The sequence below is a fragment of the Mustela nigripes genome, chromosome 8 (assembly GCF_022355385.1).
Source record: "Mustela nigripes isolate SB6536 chromosome 8, MUSNIG.SB6536, whole genome shotgun sequence".
Lineage (NCBI taxonomy): Eukaryota > Metazoa > Chordata > Mammalia > Carnivora > Mustelidae > Mustela > Mustela nigripes.
The window spans coordinates 56,746,235-56,764,144 of NC_081564.1; the positions used below are offsets into that span (position 1 = coordinate 56,746,235).

The window sequence follows — 17,910 nt, forward strand, 5'->3', positions numbered from 1 at the left end:
GAAGCCAGATGAGGAGCTATAGGGCTTGTGGTGGCCCCCGTGTCTGCTGATTAGCTAGAGATTATATTGATGATGTAATAAAAATTCACTTTGTCTATTAAGTTTCACCAGAACAATCAGGAGAGATTAGATAAAAATCAGAGGAAATGAATAACAGAAGGAAGACGAAAGCCACGAGCCTCACTCCCTGCCATGGTCCCCGTCTGTCTCCCTTTCTCCTGCCTTCTGGGGGGCAGGAATGACGATACCTCCACCCTGGCACCCAGGCCAAGCCAGCTAGAAACGTCCCCGAGCTGGGCGGCTGTCGGGGAGAACCTCACACTCAGATACGACACTGGTTTAAGTTTACGGACCCTTGTTTAATATTTGATTAGACCTTTGGCAAGGCAGCCTCCTGCTGGGGGATGAGCTGGGTACTGAGCCTTTCAGCTGCCTGGGTCCCCCTGGACCCACAGCGCGGGAGGAGGAATCCTGTGTTCTGGGCGATGCAGCTTTAGGCCAGGCAGACCCGTGCCCTTATAAGTAGCCAGGGGCCGCCCAGCCTCACAGTGGCTTCCTCTAGCCTGGCCTGTGTCCAGATTCCCCCATTAGAGAGGTTTCTTACGGTTACAGCCCGGGCTCTAAAATGTCCCTGTATGAGGCACATGTCACCAGAGATGGTAACACATTAATGTCCATTAGCCGCCAGGGACATATCTGCCCAGTTTGATTTGTCAGATCAGCAGGGGGCAGGACTTTGAAAGGCTGGGAAAAGGAGGTCACGCTGGGTTGGGGGCCATTGTCTCAGGAAGGCGGGGAGGCCTGGGAGCACTGGGGCTTGGGGTATGTGGCCCGGGGGGGGGGGGGGGGGGGGGGGGGGGGGGGGGGGGGGGGGGAGGTTCCCATCCCCTGCCAGGAATGGAGTCGTGCAGTTACTCCGGCTCCGTGAGAGAGTCTAGTTCTGCTCACCCTCTGAGACCCCCCCCGGGTCAGGAAGGTGCCAGGTCTGTGGCACTCAAGGTCTGTGGAAGGCCAAAAGAGGAGAGTTTGCCTCTCCTAAAAAGACGGCTACAGCACTCCTGTTCGGGGGCCCCCAAGGTCACCTCTTCATTCCTGCTCCTCTGGGCTGGTTTTCTCTCCTGGTGACGGCGAGGCACCCTAATTGTCCCCCTGCCGTAAATGGGCTGTCCAGGAGCCCTGGCACCCTTGCCCACAGTGGCAGCATTTCTTCCTGGAATTTAACAAGATGCCTCAACTGCAAGGCCATTGTCACCCCGGGAAAGCACTGTTTCCTGGCTTCACCTCCATAGCCTGGCTGCCCCCAGCCATCCCTGAGCGGCGAGTGGGCACAGAGGAAGGGTGGAGGGCATGAGAAGATTTTAACCTCCAGAACCTCATAGTTTATCTCCGGGACATTCCGCTGAGTGAGCCTGTGGGGACAATCTGGATGTCTGCCTTGGTGACAGGGAACCTGGCCACAGGTTTAAATACTCCATGAGTAATTTCTCAGCCCAAGTGGGCTGCAGTTGGGACAGCTGAAGGACACTGCAGCCCCAAGGCAGGGGAGGCCGGTCCTTGCCGGTCCTGTGTGTGTCACTCACTTCCTGGGACAGAACTGGAGCCTTGTCATCTAGTTCCGATCCCCACTGCTTCTCCCTCAGCCGGATGGGTGGCGGGTCCCAATTTTATTCAAAGTGAGAAAGTCCTTTGTCCACTAGCCTGAGAAGGAGATGTCACTGCTGCAGGACAGAGCCAAAATGTAATGACGAGACGAAACAAGGCCATGGGGCCCGTCAGCCACCCAGCCTCCCTGCTCAGTCTCTTTCCCGTGTGCCAGCCTCGACTCCTGCCACCTCGCACTACTTGGGCGTCCAGGACCAAGCTCCCATGGGCAGGAAGCCTGTACTCCTATCTGATTACTGCTTTTGGGGGGTTTCCTTCCTTTGTCATATAGGGCCTATGCACTTGGTACCTCTGTATTTGTGCGTTTGCTGCTCTCTGTCCTATCCAGTTATTTGGTGGTGGGGAGGGTGGGTCCCCATGCTCCAAGGAGAGACTTCCAGATCCTCTGTGTTGTGCATGAATCTATGCCTCCTTGAGGGAGGCCTGTGTCTGCCCCATGGGACCCAGGGCTTCCCAGTGGAGGTCATGGCCTGTCTCCCCCTCCAGACTGAAATGCCTTATACACTCTCCACTTTGCAGAAGCCTGCCTTTGCTCCATGGGGGGATGCCTGGGGGTGTCACAGAGGTCAGCTGCAGTTGGGGCAACGGTGCCTCTGCTCTTGCTTCACCTGGCTCCTCCTCTTGCCTCCGCTGGCCTCAGGGACCCTGTTCTCTCTGCTATGTGGTCACTGCTCTGGGCCAGACTCTTAAGCATCGGCTGAACTGAGACAGTTCGTAACATTCAGAGTTAATGAATGTTTTGCAGAGAAACTAGAGAGAAACAAACTAGGGCCTTAGGGACAGTGTGAGGGGCAGATAGGGGTTTCACACCAAAGGGCAGTCTAGCTGCCCTCTGGCTCCAGCACCTTGGGTGGAGCTCGCTCAGCTGCTCCTGCCTTCTCCCGTCCCCTCTCTGGTGTCTGTCATTGCAACCACTTCTGCCAAGTGGCCATTTATTAAAGTCTAAGGGTGTGCTCTCCCCACACTGAGACACTGCCCTGTAATTCGTGCCCTCCTCCTCTCTCGAGGGACACACTCAGTTGCCCTGTCCCGGACCTCACCCTTTTCTCCTTATTCCAGTGGATTTTCAAACTTGTTCAACACAAATGGTAACAGAATTGACTCTGAAATAAACAGTGTAGGGGCACCTGGGTGGCTCGTTTGGCTACGCGTCAAACTCATGACTTCGGCTTGCGTCATGACCTCACGGGTCCTGAGATTGAGCCCCACCTTGGGCCCTGTGCTCGGCGGGGATTCTGCTTGGAGTTTCTCTCCCTCGGCCCCTCCCGCCACTCTCTCTCTAAAATAAACAAACAAATCTTTAAAAAATAAAATATATCTAACAATTTACTTATTGAAATAATTAAGATGACCATAAAGAAGGTCTTATTTGTCAACAAAAAGACTTTTTAAAAATTGGGGCAAAAATGAAGCATGAACGTAAAGTCAGTACCTCTGTGCTCTTCTCCCTCACTCTCATGACTAATGGGACTGAGGTCCCTGCCTCCGTTGGACCTGGACGGTCTCTGTGCCATTGACCCCTAGGGAATCAGTCCTGCCCGCAGATCTGTTTCATCAGGCGCAGTGTTGAGTGTGTATGCCTGCGTGTGTGCGTGTGTGTGTGCGCGTATGTGTTTGTGTCCTGGGCGGCGGGGGGGGGGGGCATTTGCAAACGTTGAGGGATATAGCAGTTTGGATTCAGACTCGTTACAGGTCCTAAGTGTGGAAAAGATTCTAGTGCCCAACATACAGAACTAAGAGGAAAACCCATGTTACACTGTAAACTAATTATTCATTTTGGAAACGGAACAAAACACACATTCCCATTGGAACTACAATACTTTCTGGATTTTCTGATTCTCCTCTCTTGTTTTGTGTGGCTCTATTTTGCTGCTGCCCCAGCTCGGGCCCGGTGAGGGGTCTGGCCCAGGGTCCTGTGCCTCCCCCAGGAGCAGAGGGCTCCCCTACATAAGAGAAGAGGCTCGCCGTCACCCTGGGAGCTGTAAGGAGAGCGGCTAGAGAGAGCGGTGCGCTCTGCAGCTCCTCCAAGGCGAGTCTGACAGTGACGGGAGCGCCTTCCTTGTCAGGGGCCCCGCACGGGAGAGCAGGAAGTTCTTCCTCTCACCGTCAGATGGCAGGCGACCGCTGGTGGAGAGGGGAGCATTTCTGCACACACACGTAGTAGGGAGGGGAAGGGTCTAGAGGAGGGGCCTGGCTTCTGGGATCTCTGCTGTTCTCCAAGAGTTCCTTAGATCCGGGTCTTGGGTCTGGGAGGGGGATGGGGCCCTGGGGATGGAGGACGACCTTGGTGCCCAGACCCATCCATGCTCCCCGCGGGCCCTCTGTAGCTGCACCTAGTCTGGGCTGGTTTGGGAGCAAGTCCGGACATCCTGGAGCTGTTCCAAGTGATCTGGGGGCTGCGTCTCTGCTAGGAGTGCTGGGCCACTAGCACTCGGGAGGGAGTGCAGAGTCTAGCCAAGGTGCTTTGTCGGAGGGCTGGGTATAAGCTCACGGGCAGAACTCTGAGTGTGTGTGCAGCTGGGGGAGGGGAGGCAGGTCAGAGGAGGGTAGATGTGGCCTGTTGGCTGAGGCCCAAATGTTCCCTATGGGAAGGGGTGCATCCAGCGCTCAGAACCTCCATTCCCCATTCCAGCCATGGGTACCACTCGTCACCCTCTACAATCGCAGCTCTCTCCCTTGCACGTTCAAGGTCCATCTCCTATCATCAGTCACCAACCATGGGACCTGGCTGCGATGGCAGGCTCCCTTTCAGCTGCCTCCACAGGCTCTGGGAGCAGAGATGAGGAATGATCCAAAGGCTCAGTGGGCTTTTCTCACCAACCCTATTCCCTTTCTTCCTCTCTGATGAACCCCCAGCCACTGGGACTCTCTCCTTTCCTCTCCTCCCTTCCAGATACTCAGGGCTGGCAAGGGCGGTCAGGAACATCGTGAGCTGGGACTCTGGCAGACAAGGGAGGAAGGGGTCAGGGGCAGGCCTGAAGGGAATTCCAAGGCCAAGGACACAGCGGCCTTCCCTTTCCTTCTTACTCACGGTGACAGGAGGTGAGCCTCCACGAGCAATGGCTTTCCAAAGTCCAGAATATTCCGGACCCAGCCAGACTCTGCTGGTCCCAAGAATCCCATTATGGTGGCTGATTTGATCAGGTGCCTTTCTTCCTGGGACCTCTAAGTTGAGAAGTACACACGGGCCTCTCCCGGGGCCAGTATCCTACCCATAACTTGGGATGTTACTTCAGGTTCATGACACCCCTTGGAGATGGAGCTCTTCACACAGCGGGCGCAAGGATGCTCCCTGCGCCTTCTCTGGTGAGACAAAGCCAAGTATTGATTTGACAGAAAGATATGGATATGTTGGGTGGATAATGGTTAGGGGATCCTATTTCTTTCTTTTCCTGTTCAGAGAACACCTCTCCTCTGCCTCACCCCGCTGGAAAGCAGAGGCCGGATGAGGGAGAGTGTTCTCTCCTCGGTCACCCGGGGACGCCTCCATTCCCCCTGGGCTCCTTCCAGGAGTTTAAGACCACGAAGCCTCTGGGAATATGGTCCCCTTCTCCCACCATGGCAAGCACTACCTACATCCTCGCCTCTCCGTATATTCTTAGAACCAGTCAATATGATTAATTTTACATGGGTATAATTTCCGGCTGCTGCCATGGAGCCCTCCCAGCCTCACCCATCAGCAGCGACATGATACAGTTTCTGGTTATCTTGGTCAACCAAGATATTGATATTATTAATAATGGATATCTATATGCTGACCTTTGTCCACCCAACTGAATCACTCTGGGCTGGCTGTCACATTTCTTTAAGAGCTATTGATAAGCCCATTACTGGAAGGGCATGGACAATCTTAGGTATGTGCTTCTCACTCACCTTCAAGCATCTCCTGTGAGAATCTCCCCTTGTTAGGTGAGCTGCTGTGCGTATGGCAGTGTGTGCAAGAAAAGTCTGCAAGCAGGTGCCTGTGTGGGGAGCGTATGTACGTGTGTGAATATACATGTACGTGAGCATGCCCGCAATTGCACATATGAATATGTGTGTGTGTGTGTGTGTGTGTGAGAGAGAGAGAGAGAGAGAGTCTGTCTTGAGCACTGGCCCTTTTAGAGCTGATCAAATAGTCAATTAGAGCATTATAGGGAGGTAGCTGAATCAGAGAGTTCCTACAAATACACTGTGATGTAGTGTTTGATCTTTGGATGCCTCTTGTCTCCTAGGACTTGTGCAGGAGGTTTGGCTTTATAAGGATATTATTAGGTTGATGCCTCGTTCTCTCCATGTACCTTTCAGGCAAGAGGCCCCACTCGCTGGCAGCAGGCTGGCCAGAACCTGCCACAGGGATGTGTGCTTCAGGTCACGCTACAGGCTTGACTCTGGGCTCATGCAGCCTCCAGCCTCAGTCTCTCGCTCTCTCTCTGGCCAGTGGCCCCAACGGCTCAGGCTCCACTTTCTTAAGGGCGGAGAGAGGAGCTTGACTCGGCCTCTCTACCCTCTACATCCGAAACTCCTGATCAGAGGACTGCCTGGCACGCTGGGTTATTTATCCTGTGCCACGGGGGTGGGGGGCAGTACTTCTGAGAAGGGGTCCATGGTAGAATGCACACTTTGCGTGCCCGTGTGTGTCAGGATGGGCACCTGATCTCATCACCAATGAGATGTGGTGTCCAATCTGATTGTGGCGTGTGTGCGTGGCTGCTGTTCCTGGACGGGGTGTCAGGGACAGCGCCTCTATCAAGTCAGGCAACAGGGATCGGCTCCTGTTTGGTCCCAGACAGGCTCACTTGTCAGGGGAGGCCCTCACTTGCCCCTGTAAAGGGAAGCCAGCTAGCTAGAGAAATCTTTTGGATCCTCAGACATAGTGTATGAATAAACCAGACATGGATTAATTAGGTGTGACTGCATCATTAAATTAGAATAATGAACAAACAGCCACGTATGGCATTCAAATTTGCCTAGAACGACTCCAAGGGTTGCTTTCAAGTAAGTCACCTGTCAGTTTGTAGGTTTTGGGGACTCTGGAGAGTGAGGTTCCTGTCCTATCTTGAGAAGCGAATTCTTTAGGCACCATCTACCCGAGGCAAGGATAATCCTTCAACGGGTGCCCGGACTCCACAACCGAATCCAAACAATGGCTTTGGTTCGATACAGCATCATCTATGCACGCTTCAGCTGCAAGCATTTCTCAGAGTGAAATATGACAGTAGCACAGGTGCTCAAGAGACAGGAGGGAGAAGTTAAGAGGTGTGAGCAGCGGATGTGAAACGCATCGATCCCATAATATTTATGTGGATGTGCACGGCGTCGCTTGTGCATGTGCACGCGTGTGCACGCACACACACCTTTTGCATTTCTGTGAATTCTCTTCTCCTCTGTTGACACTCCCTATTTCAGCCACAGAGACTCGAAGGTGTACCTAGTCCTAGTTGTATAATTTTAGAAATAACAGCCCCTCGCTTCTGCAGACAACACCCCTCGAAATCCCTGTCCTAGGACAGGGAGGCTGTGCAGCTGGAACCATTTATCTTTAACAAAGAGGAAGAAACCAACAGCTAAGAGGGAAGAAAATGGGAAATAAACTCACTTGCCTCACTGAAGAGCCCGGGGGATAGCCTAATGCACGGGGGGCTTTGTTAGTAAGATCTGTTAAGTATCTAGAAACCTTTGATCTAGAGCCGCTTTTAACAAAGGTGATAATTAATTAAAGCAGAGTGTATTGCAATAAAGTAACATTGCGGTCAGTTTATGCGCTGTCCAGAGCCGGCCTTCGGAAGTCTCTGTCAATTAAACTCTTGTTGGAGGCCAGCTCATTATCAATTTTTTTCCTGAGCTTTGATCAATATTTTTGGCTGTTCTGTCCCCACAGAACCAGAACTACGTCTGTCTCCATGAGGACACCCATTTATTTACATCTCGCAGATGGCCACGTAGGATTTGTTCCTGAGCTCAGCTGCTGGGAATCGCTCTGTTCGGAGCATTGGTCAGCTTGTGCTGGAGGGGAGATACAAGGAAGGATAAGAGAAACCAAATACGGAGCAAGTCGAAGGGGAGAATGCCTGTGAGCATATGGTCCCGAAAACATCCCCTTCTATTTCCAAAGGGACTTGGAAAGGAGGACCGTGACCCTGGGGCTGCCCACCTGGCTTCCTAGTTGGTTCCTGAGGGCAAGGCTGAGGTTGAGGCTTTACACCCATCCAGGGGCCACTGGGACAAGGATGTGTGGAGACAAGGAAGCCCTCAGGACAAACACAGCAACTCTGGGAATTCCTCTGCCATCATTTCTACCCTTATCATTGTCTTTTTGTCCTGGCATTTCTAACCGCACCCTATGTTGCCAAGTGGAATGTGGATCTTTCTCTGTAGGCCCCAATGGCAAATAGGAGAAGGGAAAGGGGGAGATAAAGGCTGGTGATAAACGGGTTGCAACTAATCTGGGGGCTCTGTTCCCTTGCCTTAAGCTATTTGGCTAAGATTAGTTGCTTTTTGTGATTCTTATGAATTTAAAAAGGCAAAAGTAGAGGGAATGAATGTGCTTCTCTTGTGGAGAGACCAAAAGGGGGGCATCCTGGTCCCTGCCACCCCCTCCTTGCCTGGAGGTAAAATGCAGCACTCTGCTTGGAGGGGCTAGCTTGACTGACTTGGTCAAGTCGTGTGTGTGTGTGTGTGTGTGTGTGTGTGTGTGTGTGTGTGTGTAAACATCACAAGAGAAAAGTCAGGCTGGGATGCCAAGGGGCAACCGGTGGGGTAGGAAATGCAGTGGGTGGAGGGATTTATCTCTGCAGAGAGCCAGGTTCTGTGCCGGCCACTCAGCTCCCAGATGGAAGGTCATTTCTAAAATGAGTCAATAGGTGAGCTGAAGCAGGCAAACATCTGAAGGGTGATGAGTAGGGGGAGATGGAACTTTTTTAAAACCTGCACCTTTGGGTGGAGATATCAGGCAGATACGCAAGAGCACACCTTCACACTGGAACTTAGATCCTTGACAAATCCAACCTCTGAGTTCTTAGGTGGAGCACGGACATAATCACAAGGACAGTGTCATCCTTCCCACATTCTTTCCTTTTCTCCATCAACCATCTCCCTGGTCGTGCACACTGCCTCACCAGATGAAAACTACCCCTAACATCATTCCCGTGCTGTTTGCATTTATTATCTCTTCCCTGGACATGCAAACTCATATACAAACAGAAGTTCACACACACAGGCTCACACCAACACCCACACAGGCTGCGGTATCTCCCCCCCCCCCCCGCCCCATCCTCCAGGACCCGCAGACACACACAGATTTTCATACTCTCTAGCGCTTCTTTCTGCATGTCACATGGGATTTCCCTTCCAAGTTCAGAAACGCCGCGTTTCGGCTGCTGTCAACCAGCACTCCCAGCTTCCGGCTGGCATGTGGGCCCTACAACTTTCAGTTTTCCTTTTGTTCTGCCTATGATTTGGGGCCTCACTTTCTGTTCCATTTCCTCTTCTACGGCCTGCCCTCTCCAAGTCCCCATCGAGGAGATCTTTCCTGGGTCAGTTCAGAAACAGGCCACCTTCAGATGATGTGTGAGCTGTGTAGTGTTTCCCCCAAAACCATCTGAGGTGAGTGAGACCAGCTCTTTTCTCAGGGAAGGATGTGGTGTCTTGGGTATTTTCTCAGGCATCACTTAGAAGCCCCTCTCTTATCCTGGTCTATGAATTATAATAATGAGGTTGATCATGTTAATAACAGCGAGAGAGATGGCTGTGCTCCGATTCCTGGAGTGTGGCATGGTCACTGGGTGTCAAAAGTGCCCCCTGGAAACCAGCTCTTTGAAAGTACTCTGACAACTTCACAATATGCCTGCATATTATGGGGCACATATCTATGACATATGTTTTTTGATAACTGTTCCTTTTTTTTTTACCCCCCCAAGCTGCGACTTTACTTAAGAAAAGCCTTTCTTTTTGTTTTATTTTGTTTTGTGTTTGAGAAGCCACAAACATCCAGCCAACTGGAGCAGGTGGAGAGAATCAAAGTATGCCAGGGGGGTTCTTTCAACCCAATCTAGAATTCCCATTAAAGCTGAGGGGGAAAGAAGTGTTAACATCTCCCTGTTGAATTGCAGTGAAATCTAGGCCAGCCCTGGTTCCCATATGTGTGGGATGCGCTCAGTCATGCTTGCACATGGATGCGTTGACGGCACATGTGCAGATTAATTTATCTGTGTGTTGATTCCGAGGGAGTCTCTTTAAAAGATAAACGAAATTACGTACAAGCAGCAAATAACCACCAGTCTCTTCAATAAATCAATTCTTTCCCAATATTGTTCTTTCTTTGCTCCTAAATAGAATACTTACAAACATCTGGGGCTTGAAAGTCTTCTATGGGAGCTGTGGCTTTGGTTTACATTAGTTTTCTAATGATCATTAGTGCTTATTTTTTCCACTGCAATTTGTATTGTTTTTAATGTTATTTTCCCCATGTTTTTCGTATCTTTTTCTCACAAGGCAAATCTTTCTTTTTAAAAACTGCAGGTGTCTGCCCAACCAGTCTACCAGTGTCTTTCCCTGGAAAGCCTGAATTTTTATTTTTCAAAGTAAATTTTTTTTAAAGTTCACCTTAATTGAGCTGATGCCCATGTTGACCCTTCCAGATTCGCCGTCTCTTAGACTCATTTGAAAACAGAAATCAGAGAGAGCCTCACTGGCTTTAATTCACCTATCTAAGGAAAAAAACCAAGATCCCTCTCGGCTAAAGTCAAGCGATAGAAACTCGGTGTTCTGAGAACTGCTATACCTTACATGAAAATACAAGGCACAATTTTATGATACTGGTCAAGAATCAACAAGACAATTATAACACTTGCCATTTCTCTTTCTCCCAACTACACACCAAATCCAGGGGCTTCATGCATATTTTACTCAGCTACCATTGAAATGAGAGGTTGTGTATCTGGTGATGAGTCTATTTTCAAATGATATACTCTCCAGAGTTCAACCCACAGAAGGTTCCATTACTCTGTCCCAACCCTCCCTCTGGATGTAGTGTGGAAGTATAAGGGGCTGAAGTCCCTGCAGCTGTGGCTCCTGGGTTGGGAGAACTCGATTTTCCTCTATGCAGTGGGGGAAGATATCAATGCAGAGTGGTTACCCAGGCACAGATCTGTTCTGACTGGTTAACAAGAGGGAATGTGATATGGGCTTGGCTGTTTAGATTAAAATGCATTGCAGGCTCCCGGAATAAGCACACATCAATAGTAAAGGCTGTTTAAACCTTTGGGGACAGCCCTATGTTTAGATTACATTAATTCATAAATATTATACTAAATACCACTTAAATTGGACTTAAATGACTTCAAAGATAATGCATTATAATATGGCTATCCAGAGAGCACTAGTCTTTATGTCTCCCAGTAACTCAGTCTTTGCTGCCTCCTATCCTGCTAGACAAGACCAAAGTTATGAATGGATTGCTGGCTTGTTCATGTGTGATCCATCGACTGTGTGTGTGTGTTTTAGCAGGCATGGGTATGTGTATGTATGCATTTTCAGACACTGCTTCTGTTTGTTCTCCAGGACATAAAAAGAAGAAAAGAGAAATAAAGGTAAAAGGAGAGAAGGAAAGAATTCCACTAGTGGGTGACCTCTTCCTTTCCCCAGGGGAGAAAAATTCTATAGGAAGGGGCAAAACTGGTCCTCAGCTCACTTCTGCTGCTACCCAGGGAGCTTGCCTCTCTCCTCTTTAATCAATAGTACAATGTCTTTCTCTTTGGAACCTGGAAAAAAAACAATCTTTCTCAAAGTGCTTCTAATGGGGGGAGAAAAGAAGACTCCAGAGTTCGCCGGGAGAGTCTGCATTAAACTGGGTTTTTTTCGTTGGGTGTTATTTCTTTGAATTGTAATTCTGGGCCTTTTTTCTTCCTTTCTCTCTCTGCCTAACACCCAGATCTCCCCCACCCCCGCCCAAGTGCTTTCTGGTCTCCAGGGGGTGAATTTACCTTTACAGTAATTACCCCAGTCCACAACTGCTATTTGCTGGCTCCCCAGCCCAACAGCCTTTCTCTGCTACGGCTGGGTTTGCTCCACAACACCCACCCACTCCCTCCTCCACAGACTCCCAATTTGACTGGAGTAATTGCCTTTTAAGGTTCACTCTACGCATGGCAGGTATTCCATTAACCCTTAGAACTCCTTCCTCTTTTAGTTACCTGAAATGGCAGGTGGCCAACAAATGGATAGCCACCTGAAATCTCATGCATTTTATTTAATTTTTACTTATTTTTTCTTCTTTCCACTTCTCTTTCTATCTTCTTCTTTCTTTCTTTTTCTGTTTTCTTTTCTTTTCTTTCTTTCTTTTTTCTTCTTTTGCCAATAACATGCAGATGCCTTCCACACTGGAGGCCAGTATCCTGTCATGTCTCTCAATTTTATTCCAGTAAGATTCATTAGAAGTTATAAATTCAAGAAAGGGAAAGAAAGAGCCACAAACATGCCCTGAAACAAGGCTCAACAAAGACATGTTTCTACCCCTAGCTTCATGTTGTCAATTTAGAGTTGGGGAAAATCTAAAAGCTAAATGCAAACCTCATTCTTCAAGCCTCATCATGCTTTTTGACTTAACAGTAATTAATCACCAATGGCAAGCGAGTAATTTTTTAAGGTGGCCGGAGGCTTATTTTATCAGGATTAGCTAATAAATCAAGCTGTATCTCTGAAAGAGGAGTTCAAACTCTTCTAGGACTAAATAAACCAGACCTTAGAGACTGTCTCATTTATTCAGGTCTCCTGGAGCTTCCAGGCACTGTTAGAGACATTGTGGCCCAACCTTGCCTATAAAAATCTGAGGGTTATAGAGGCAGGAAGTTTCATAGGGAAAAATATATATGCTCAGGCTCTGAAGGATGAGCTGCGACAACGAAACACCCAGCACACTGGAGCCAACGGGCCTGCCTGCCACTGACTGAGCCAGTTTAGGGGAAGAATTATTTAGAAAATGAAGTTTTGCTTGTTCTAGGAATCCTGGCCAGATATGTGTATGTATATGTATGAAACATATGAAATAACTATAACATATCCTTCTCTAGCTTCCTGATGCAAATCATGATAATTCTACTTCTTTGCTATAATGCAAGGGAGTCCAAAGAGCAACAAAAACAGTGATGATATCAGCAAGGGATTGTGAAAGAAACAAGGAATACTGTTAAAGTTTATCTTCATTTGAAATAAAGAAGTGAATAAAGTGCTCCAAACCCGGATCTCTTAAGAAGCTCAGTTCTTCACAACTGTCTTTTGCCTCTGGTTGGTTCTGATTTTTTTTTTTTAACTTTAAAATTTTTAAATCACCACAAGAACTGATGATTAAGATGGGCAAAGGATTTCCTTATTTATGCTCTTTAAATTTTCACTATTACTATTTTTAAATCTAGGGACATATTAGAATGACAAAGCTTTGATACAAACCTTGATTAGCTTCTAGGGAGCTTGATTGGAAAGGGAAAAACTACAAAGATATGGTTGACTTGAGAGGGAGGGCGAAAAATGGAAACAAATGTTATTTCAAACACTGCCTCCCCATTTCACCTTTCCAGTTTCTCTTCTGATCAGACATTTTCTCCATATTGGAGAAAGGTTGGTTTGTCTCTCCATTACACCCCCCACCTTCACCCCACCCCAACAAACCCAGTATATTTCCATTCTGCTGTGTTTCTGTGCTACTCAACATGCCATTAACTTTAAGATTTACTCCTCAGCAGGCAAGCTGGAAGATGCTAAAGCCAATAAAAACTGCTCTCTGGGACTCCAACTATGAAGAGTTTGGAGCTCTGCTTAGTATTCGGATGAAGGGAGGGCTGGAGGAGGGAGGGAGGTTGTGATAGTGAAAACCACTGCTGCTCAGAGAGCCAGACAGCTCTGCGCTCTGCACCTAATGTGCTGGAGGATCAGCTCTGTTCATAGCCCATTTGTGGCCAAGGATGAGGCTGCTCTCTCTGTGTGGGTGGGTGTGCGTGTGCGTGTGTGTGTTTTCATCTTTAAAACCACCAGCTCTAACACAGCATCTTCAGTGGCTCTCCACACTACTGTTTATTAAAAACGGAACATCCATACACATCCCTTACAACTTCCTTAGCCCGGTGCTCCTTCCCTGCCTGACGATCAATCTCTCTCAGAAAGCATTTAACTTGCCCACACAGCTCCAGCCTGGATTAATCCCCACTGCACATCCTATACATTACTGTTAGGGAGCGGAGCACTGGGCTAATTTCGTCACCCACCAGCCACCCACACACGTTCTACAACTGAACACGTTTGGGGATCTGCCTTAAAGATAATAAAACAAGGAGAAAACAGGCAGGCTGCAGACAATTCTCATGACCACTTTCCTAAAAAGTTGCTGGGTTTTAATTCTTTGATTATTCTGTGTCCCCCTCCCCCAAGCACTCACTAGCAATGATTGCTTCAAGGGAGAGCAATAATGTACTATAAACCTCTCTGCATGGTGAGTTTGGGATAATTTAGGCTACACCCTTCAAAAGGCATATTTTGCCCACACAGATTTTTTTCCCCAAAAGATCCGCTTTCCTGGGAAGGGGATCATCATTCAGGCTTCCCCGACCCCCCCACTCCATCCAGGGGATGGCTGGTTCCTTGCTAAATCTTGCCTTAGGTTTTGTCCCTCCTTCCTTCAAACATCAAACACCCCCTCCCCCACCACTCACACCACAACCGGATTATTGAGGCACATAGCTCGACAGGGAGAGTTTACTGTTAAATTGATAGCAAAATAAAAATATCTCTCTGAATTTGTCACCTCTCTTCTTTTTAGACGGCTGCGCTCCTGCTATTCTGGCCCCGAGCGGAGAAGGAGGAGATCATCTCCTCTTAATATTTTCAGCACCACGGCGATGGACAGCACCCTAGGTCCCTGGCCCGCTGAGCGTCCGCCAGTCTGCTCAGCGTCCCGGGCTTGGCCGGTGCAGCGGTCCCCGTCCCAATCTTTCAAGTCGCTGCGCCCAAAAATCCAAGCCCCGTTTCCCCTCGATCCTCTCTCTCTTTCTCTCCATATTCTGCTTCCGCTGCTCTCCCCACCGCACCGCTTCTATCAGCTCCTCGCCCAAAACCCAGCTTTGCCCCAGCGAACAGCTCCCCACGCACCCCAGTCCTGGGTCTCTGCTGCCCGAGCGCCTCCCTCCTCGGCGTCCGCCCGAGGCTCCCTCTCGCGCCGTCTCCCGCTCGTCCGTCGCCGGCCGGCTGGCCGGCCCGCCCGCTCCTTCTCCCCGGCAAAGTTGGGAGGGAAAGGTGCACTCACCTTTGTGCATGCCTGTGAACCTGTCCTTCAGAACCGTAAGCTCGTAGATCTTGCCGAACTCCTCGAAGAGGGGCTTGAGGTCCTTCTCATCCAGGTTGCGGGGGATCTGCCCAATGAACAGCTTGATGGCATCGTGGTCCTTCATGGGAATGGTCGACGGGTTCCCCGGGCTGTGGCTTAATCCGTTCATGTGCCCGGCGCTGCCCGGGCTGCTGCCGAGCCCGTTGGTACTGAGGCTCGCGTTGTCAGCCTGTCCGTTTGCTAACGTGGCCATCTTTATATACATAGAGAAAATCTTCTTTCCTTTTATTCTTTCTCGCTCGCACTCTCTCGCTCTTCTCCCTCGCAAGCTCGCTCGCGCTCACACACGCACACGCATACACACACTCGGGTTCTCTCCCCCTCGGTTTCTCTACACCTCGCTCTCCTCTCGCTCTCTGCTCTCTCTCTTTCTCCTCTCTTCTCTCGCTCGCTCGCGCTCGCGCTCTCTCTCTCCTCTCCCCGCTCTCTCTCTCCCTCCCTCTCTCCTCTCTCTCTCCCTCTCTCTTTCTCTCTCTCTCTTTTTCGGCCTGATCCGATTTTTTTCTTTTTTCCCCCCCTTTCCTTTCTTTCTTTTTTCCCCCTTTTCTCTCTTTTCTTTTTTCCCCTTTCTTTCTTTCTTTCTTTCTTTCTTTTTTCTTTTCTTTTCTTTCTTTCTTTCTTTCCTTTTTTTTTTTTTTTTTTTAATATATTGAACAGACAGGATCTCTGTCCTTTCCGTTTAAACAGGCTGGACCGGTTCAAGTTCCCAGTCAGACCAGGGGTGGGGGAGGCGAGTGAGCGCGCGCGGAGGAGGGGGGCACTGGGCCCGGAGAGGGCGAGACGAAGGGGGGGGCTCCCGCGCGGCGGCGGGCGGCGGCCGGGAGCAGGACGGCGTGGGGCGGCGCCGGCCCCGCCGCGCCTCCCCCGTCGGCGGCCCCGGCGAGCGGTGGTGGTACAGTCCGAGACAGCCCCCGGCTATAAATAGCGCCAGGCGCATGGCTCTTTGGGAGGCGCTGAGATTCCGGGCCCGGCGGCCGCGGAGAGCGGGTGCCCGTTAGGAACGGGGCTGCTGGCCTCTTCTTTGCCTTTTGGGGGTTCCTTTTGTAATAGCAGCAGGTGCAACTTTTTGTATTTTTAAAACATTGATTTTCATTTTCGTGTGGGTATGTCGGGGTGGGGGGAGCGTTATGCACCGAGCTGCGCTCTATTAGGGCGCCAGGCGGGCGAAGCAAAGGCAGGGATGGCGGGCGGGGCGGCGGCGAAGGCGGCGGCGGAGGTGGAATGGGCGCTTTTTTCTCCCATCTGCTTCCCTTTATTTATTTATTTAGACTAGAAAAAGCGAGTCGGCTTGGAGGGAGTCCGCCCAGCGATCCGAGTGCGCATTGATCAGTGTCGAGAGAAAAAAAGCTACATAAATATATATTATGTGGATAAATCTATGGACAAGAGCTCTCTCGCGCGCGCTCTTTCTCTCCGTGTCTCTGCTTTTTTCCTCCTCGAGTCCCCAACCTGCCAGAGCAGTCCCAAATCTTCGCCTTCTCGCACGGCATCTACCGCCACCCGAGCCACCTGGGAGGTCCGGGCTGGGCAGCAGTTGGGCCTCGCTGGGGGGACGGGGCGTAGAGATTTGGGGCCCGACCCTTGTCCCAGCCCGCCTGGAAGGCTGGAGGTGGGTGTTTCCGTCCCGGACGGCTTCCCCCGGCCCCGAAGCGCGGCGACTGGTCCGGCAGGCGGCTGGCGGGAGGAAGGTAGGAGCCGGGCGCCTCGGCCCGCTCGCCCGCCGTGGAAGGAGACAGGCTCTGGGTGCCGTGCCGGATCGGTGAGCCAGAGCGAGGGACGGGCTTAATTTTGCCCTCGTCTGCTTTACTGGTTCAAATTGAAATTTTTTTCTTAACCCACTACCAAAAAACCCCCCCCCCCCCCCCCCCGAATCGCTATCCGGGCTGCGACCGGACCCAGACTCGCGCGGCGTGCGCTGCCCCCGCGGGTTTCGTGGGCAGCGCCTCCCTCTCCAGAAGTGCGAGGCTGGGAGTCGTGTCTGCGGGCTGGAGCAGAGGGTCCGGTCGCCCAGCCCGACTTTGCTGGGTTCCCCACCGGGCCCGCAGGGGCCAAAACCTCGGCTGCGCGGGAGAGGGAGTGGCCGGCGCGGGAGCCGGGTCCAAGCAACCCCGCCTTTGGGGGCGAATGCTGGTGGTGAACTTGGGTTGGGAGAGCAGATTTTCATTTTAATGATATTTACCTGCCCCTCATCCTCTCTCACATTTGCTTTTCCAGGGCAGCCTCTTCTCCACGGCTTCAGAAGCCGGGCAAATTAAAATAACGCGCCCGCTCCCCCGCGAGTTGCGGGGGCAGAGCTGCTGGCCCGACCCTGTCCGGACCCCCTCCGGCCCCCTTCGGGTGTTCTGGGTTTCTCTTTTCTTGCCCTCGGATTACATGACGTTATTAGACAGTACGTTTTAAATTTTACTTAAAGAAATGAGACCCCATCCGCCTGAAAACCGAGACCAAGCCCGTTTGGTACAACCACAACGCGGAGCTCTCCAGCGCCAGGAGGAGGCCCGAGGAGGGCCCGAGGTTCGCAGCCCCAGGCCCCGAGCCCACCTGGGACACCTCTCCCTGAGGATCCAGGGCGAGTGACCAAACAGCAAGTACAATTCTGAGAACTGTGGAACTTCATCCTTTCATTTTAAGATTCTCCTGTCTTTTCTTGTTGGAATCGTGTGTAAGTATAGTTGATTCATAACTCGGTTCTGGGCTTACATTATTCAGTGTTATATGATGGCCTAAGAATCGCACACGTTGATGGAATCGAACAGAAACTCACACATAGAGCCTATCCGCAGTGTAGCAAGAGGTGCGCTTGGTGTGCCTGTGAAGTGCTGGACTAGGGAGGCAGGCATGGCCCTGGTAGGTACACAGAGGGCTTGAGCTGGGGGTTTGGAGGTGTGTGTCTATCT

The 17,910-nt window shown here is 50.8% G+C and overlaps 1 protein-coding gene across 50 annotated transcripts in view; it reads right to left on the reverse strand.

Annotated features, from left to right (window-relative positions):
* CELF4 (CUGBP Elav-like family member 4) overlaps positions 1-15,594 on the reverse strand; it is a 285,471-nt gene extending 269,877 nt beyond the window's left edge. For 7 of the 50 annotated variants that reach the window (XM_059409528.1, XM_059409538.1, XM_059409537.1 and 4 more), the window contains exon 1: positions 14,933-15,569. In XM_059409528.1, the coding sequence (XP_059265511.1) occupies positions 14,933-15,218 (286 nt within the window). In that variant the 5' untranslated portion in view covers positions 15,219-15,569. Of the gene's footprint in view, positions 1-14,932 lie in introns of all 50 variants that reach the window. The other 43 variants (XM_059409544.1, XM_059409542.1, XM_059409541.1 and 40 more) reach the window with 22 other exon arrangements.
* Between the last annotated feature and the right edge of the window lie 2,316 nt (positions 15,595-17,910).